We start from the raw sequence: 4746 nt of genomic DNA, 5'->3' as shown, positions 1-4746 counted from the left end.
GGTGGGAGGAGAGTGCATTCCAGGGAGAGGGGTTCCAGGAGGAGAAGGGAGGAAAGGGCTGGTCCCAGCCTGGGGAGTCTCCCTGGTTCTCACACAGCCCCTGGCAGGACTGAGGGAGAGGGTGTGACAGAGCTCTCCGTGCAGGGGGAGGGGTCAGGGCAACGTCCCAGGTCCCAGGCCTGGTCTCAGGAGCCCCGCCCTAGGGCGGAGACTAAAGCGGGAAGCTCAGTGTTGGGGAGTCCCCACCTCCCCGCAGTTTCATTTCTTCTCACAACCTGTGCGGGGCCCTCCGTCCTGGATACTCGTGACGCGGCCCGAGTTCTCACTCCCATTGGGTGGCAGGTGCTACAGAAGCCAATCAGGGTCACCTTTGTCACCAGTTATAAGTCTCTGAGGACTCAGCAGGACTCAAAGACTCCCCAGACCCTGAGGATGCTGCTCACGGGGCCCCCAACCCTCCTCCTGCTGCTCTGGGGGGCCCTGGCCCTGACCGAGACCTGGGCGGGTGAGTGCGGGGTCGGGAGGGAATGGCCTCTGGGGAGGAGGAGCGAGGGCACCGGCGGGGGGCGTCTCCACCCCTCAACCCCCTCACCGACACCCCAGACCCCACCCCGTCCTGACTCCTCTGTTCTCCGTCCCGCTGCCCCTGTTTCCTCTCTCCGGCCCCTTCCCCTCTCCTGTCCCTCCGACCCCGGACCCCGGGTGTCAGCCCCTCCGCTCTGGCCCCCAGGCCCCCACTCCCTGAGATGGTTCTCCACCGCCGTGTCCCGGCCCGGCCGCGGGGAGGCCCGGTACCTGGAGGTCGGCTACGTGGACGACATGCAGTTCGAGCGGTTCGACAGCGGCTCCGAGAGTCAGAGGTCAGAGCCTCGGGCGTCGTGGATGCAGCAGGTGGAGCCGGGCTATTGGGACCTGACCACCCGGAACGCCAAGAGAGACGCACAGACTTTCCGAGGGAACCTGCAGACCCTGCGCGGCTACTACAACCAGAGCCAGGACGGTGAGCCACGGGGCCCGGGCCGGTCACCACCCCCATCCCCACGGACGGGCCGGGGTCGCCCCGATTGTCCGAGTGCGAGCTTCACCCCAACCCCCTCCCCACATACACACACCCGGGAGGAGCCCGCGGGGACTTGGACCCGTTTTACTTTCAGTTTCTGTTAATCCCCGCGGGCGGGGCCGGGGCGCGGCTCAGTGGGCGACGCTGACCTCGGGGCGGGGCAGGGTCTCACACGCTCCAGTGGATGTGGGGCTGTGACATGGGACCGGACGGCCGCCTCCTCCGCGGGTACCACCAGTTCGCTTACGATGGCACCGACTACCTCGCCCTGAACGAGGACCTGCGCTCCTGGACCGCGGCCGACACCGCAGCTCAGATCACCCGGCGCAAGTGGGAGGAGGCTGGTATGGCTGAGCGAGTCAGGATCGACCTGGAGGACGACTGCATGGAGTGGCTGCGCAGATACCTGGCGATGGGGAAGGAGGCGCTGCAGCGCGCAGGTACCAGGGGCCGGGACCTCCCTCCTCTGGGGCAGGGGCTGGGGCTCCACAAGGAGACAGGACACAGGGTCAGTGTCAGACCCCCCTCCTGTGGGCCAGGAGACTGAGTCCGCCTGGCTTTTCAGATCCAGTGACTCCCTCCCTTCTCTCAGGGACACCTAGGGGTGCAGTCTCTCAGGGACAATTAGAGGGGAGACCAGCCTGAAGGAACTGAGCAGCGGTTCCCATTGGCCCTGCAGTGGCTCTGGGACCCATGGGGGACGTGCTCTCTCAGGCCCTGCTCCCTGCCCCTCCCCCAGTGTATCTGAGGTCTGACACCCACTTTTCTGAGTCCTGTGGCCTCCACCCAGGCCAGGACCAGAAATCCCTTTCTCCCCCTGAGACCTGCCTCCTGCCCTGGGCTTTGTCACTCTGACTAGAACTTTCTAAGGAGGAGAGGTCATCCCCAGGTGCTTGTGTGCTCCCTGGCCCACCCCAGGTGCCCTGTCCACGCTCAGGTGGTGACATGAGGGCTGCTGGAGGGTCCCCTGACAGTGCCAAGTCCCTGAATTTCCTCCCCCTTCTCCTCAGACCCTCCAAAGACACACGTGACCCACCACCCCATCTCTGACCGTGAGGTCACCCTGAGGTGCTGGGCCCTGGGCTTCTACCCTGCGGACATCAGCCTGAGCTGGCAGCGTGATGGGGAGGAGCAGACCCAGGACATGGAGTTTGTGGAGACCAGGCCTGCGGGGGATGGGACCTTCCAGAAGTGGGCGGCCCTGGTGGTGCCCCCTGGAGAGGAGCAGAGATACACGTGTCATGTGCAGCATGAGGGGCTGCCCGAGCCCCTGACCCTGAGATGGGGTGAGGAGGGGCGTGGGCACAGAGCCTGGTCTCAGGGAGCAGGGGCCTGTGGAGGACTTCAGTGGGGTCGGAGCTGAGGCCTGGGGGTCAGGGCCCTCACCTCCCCTTCTTTCCCAGAGCTGTCTCCTCGGGCCACCATCCCCCCTGTCGGCCTGGTTGTGGGCCTGGTCATCCTTGGAGCTGTGGCTGGAGCTGTGGTCACTGGAGCTGTGATGTGGAGGAGGAAGCGCTCAGGTAGGGAAGGGGTGTGGCCTGAGTTTGTTGTCTCACTGGGGGTTGCCAGCCCAGGTAAAAGTGTCTTCTGCTTCATTAAGGGCAGGTACCATCCCCACACGTGTGGTTGCCCAGTGTGGGGCCCTATGTGCTGACACTCACTCTTTAGTCAGACATGTGTGGAAATGAGGGACAGATTCATCACCTGATGATTCCAGTGATGGGGCCTGGTTCCCAGCACTCCCAGGTCAGGGTGGAAGGTCCCTGCTGAGGACAGACCTCAGGAGGGAGGGTGGTTGGTCCAGTCCCCACACGTGTAGTTTCTTCAAGTTTCCTGATCCTGCCCTGGGTCTATAGACAGAGTTCTGGAAACTTCTCTGGGCTCCAAGACTAGGAGTTCCATTAGGACCTCATGGCCCACGTCCTCACAGGATGTTTTCTTCCCACAGGTGGAAAAGGAGGGAGCTATGCTCAGGCTGCCAGTGAGTATGGAGGTGACCCCTGACATCCTGTGATAGTACAGACTGGATCCCATGAGGGACCTCACCCCCATAGTTCCTCCCTTAGTCTCCTCTCCTGGGGGCTCTGACCCCGTCCTGTTTTGTTCTACCCCAGGCAGCGATGGTGCCCAGGGCTCTGATGTATCTCTCACGGCTTCTGAAGGTGAGACCCTGATGATAGCAGGGGTTGGGGCAAAAGGGACAGGACTGGGTGATGGGGATTCTTTGGGACATAGTGCCTGCGGTGGGCTGTTGAGAATGTCACTGCTTACCGCCACTGAACTGAGTTTGTTCATGATCATTTTCTTCCACAGCGTGAAGCAGTTGTTGGGGACTGAGTGATGGGAGATTTGTTCAAACTCCCACTTTGTGATTCAAGAATCTCTGATTTCTTTCTGCAAATGGCATCTGAATGTGTGTGTTCCTATCAGCATAACGTGAGGAGGTGGGAGGCTGGCCCACGCCTGTCCGCCACTCGCCCTCCCCAGCCTTTCCTGTCCAGTAGAGGTGCGGCAAGGCCCTCCCTATTCGTTTTTACTTTCTGGTGCTCTAAGCTGCAGCTTCTTACTGCCTGATTGAAATAAGAGTCTGGATATGCATTCTTCTTCACTTCTTTCCATGAAGGGGTGATGGGTTCCTTAAAGGAGAACAGCCCTCTGATGTGCCTCAGTGGTTGAGTGTCGACCCAGGAACCAGGAGGTCATGGTTGGATTCTGTTTCAGGGCATATGCCCAGATTTCAGCTCAGTTCCCACCAGGGTCGTGCAAGTGAAGCCAATGGATGATTTTCTCTCATCATTAATGTTTCCATCTGCCTCTCCCTCCTCTATCCTTTCTCTCTGAAAATCAATAAAAATATATTTTTTAAAAAAAATTAAAGGAGAATCCAAAATTTGAGAAATAAATGAAAGTATTGAGAACTTGTCAGGTCTTGTGTGTTTGCTGTGCTGAGGCTGCTGCAGGGGGGACAGGAGAGGCTGTGAGGACCGAGTGTGGTCAGGGCTGTGCCCAGTTGGCTCCCTGGTGTCTCTTCAGCTGGGTCACCTCTCTGCTCCTTTGTTCTCCCTTCAGTAGGACCTTGTTCCCCCCAGGACTTCCCATCACAGGGACTCAAACCTCCCCAGGCCTTGTACATTGTCCTAATGAGGAACATCTCAAACCCGTGGGCAGCAAGGCCTTCCTGTGTCCGGGTCAGCCTAGACTCAGGCCTGGGTCCTGCCCTCAGCCCTCATCTTCTGGGAATGTATTTGTTGTTTCTTTGTTTGTGTAGACGATTGTGCCTGTTTGTGTTCTTGTTTTGAGTTTTGATCTCTTCTTTCTTTTGTATGTCCCCTATCCAGCATCAGCCAGAGGTGAGTTGTCTGCCATTGGCCCACAAGGCTCAGGGGTCCCTTCACACAAGAGTCCATGGAATAGAGAGATGAATTTTCAATCTCATCCTGCTCTTCGCTCCTTCTAGGAATTGATTGTTCTTTCCATCTTTTCCTAAACTCTCCAAGGAACCAGGTCCTGGAATTAGCAGGGAGGAGGGGTCCTGTAATTGGTCATCTTAGATAAGTTCCTGTTGGAATTCTGCTCTGCTCGCCCACCCTCTCTCCCTGGCCTTCCCTCTAGTGCTGGCTGCAGTGGGAACCCTGGGATTTCTGAAGCAGAGTCTCCTGTAGATTCAGGGAGAGCTGCTCTGTGGG

The 4746-nt window shown here is 59.1% G+C and overlaps 1 protein-coding gene across 2 annotated transcripts; it reads left to right on the top strand.

Moving 5' to 3' along the window:
• The first annotated feature begins 384 nt into the window (after positions 1-384).
• Positions 385-3984, top strand: LOC308521229 (patr class I histocompatibility antigen, A-126 alpha chain-like). Of its 2 annotated transcripts, XM_081094135.1 has the most exons (8): positions 385-505; positions 731-1000; positions 1225-1500; positions 2071-2346; positions 2464-2580; positions 3009-3041; positions 3175-3222; positions 3374-3984. In XM_081094135.1, exons 1-8 carry the CDS (start codon positions 433-435, stop codon positions 3376-3378), a joined length of 1098 nt encoding a protein of 365 aa, XP_080950261.1. In that variant the 5' UTR covers positions 385-432; the 3' UTR covers positions 3379-3984. The 2 variants fall into 2 exon arrangements, with proteins under 2 accessions (XP_080950261.1, XP_080950262.1); XM_081094136.1 differs by lacking the exon at positions 2071-2346.
• Positions 3985-4746: the final 762 nt, after the last annotated feature.

The sequence above is a fragment of the Myotis nattereri genome (assembly GCF_964212035.1).
Source record: "Myotis nattereri genome assembly, chromosome: 6".
Lineage (NCBI taxonomy): Eukaryota > Metazoa > Chordata > Mammalia > Chiroptera > Vespertilionidae > Myotis > Myotis nattereri.
This window is presented reverse-complemented; position numbering and strand designations above follow the sequence as displayed.

Bases quoted from the DNA above. Each gene is read 5' to 3' on its own strand.
- LOC308521229 (XM_081094135.1), top strand. From the start codon at position 433: ATGCTGCTCACGGGGCCCCCAACCCTCCTCCTGCTGCTCTGGGGGGCC. The intron at 1,001-1,224 runs GTGAGCCACGGG...GGGGCGGGGCAG, and splicing joins CTACAACCAGAGCCAGGACG to GGTCTCACACGCTCCAGTGG. The intron at 1,501-2,070 runs GTACCAGGGGCC...CCTTCTCCTCAG, and splicing joins GGAGGCGCTGCAGCGCGCAG to ACCCTCCAAAGACACACGTG.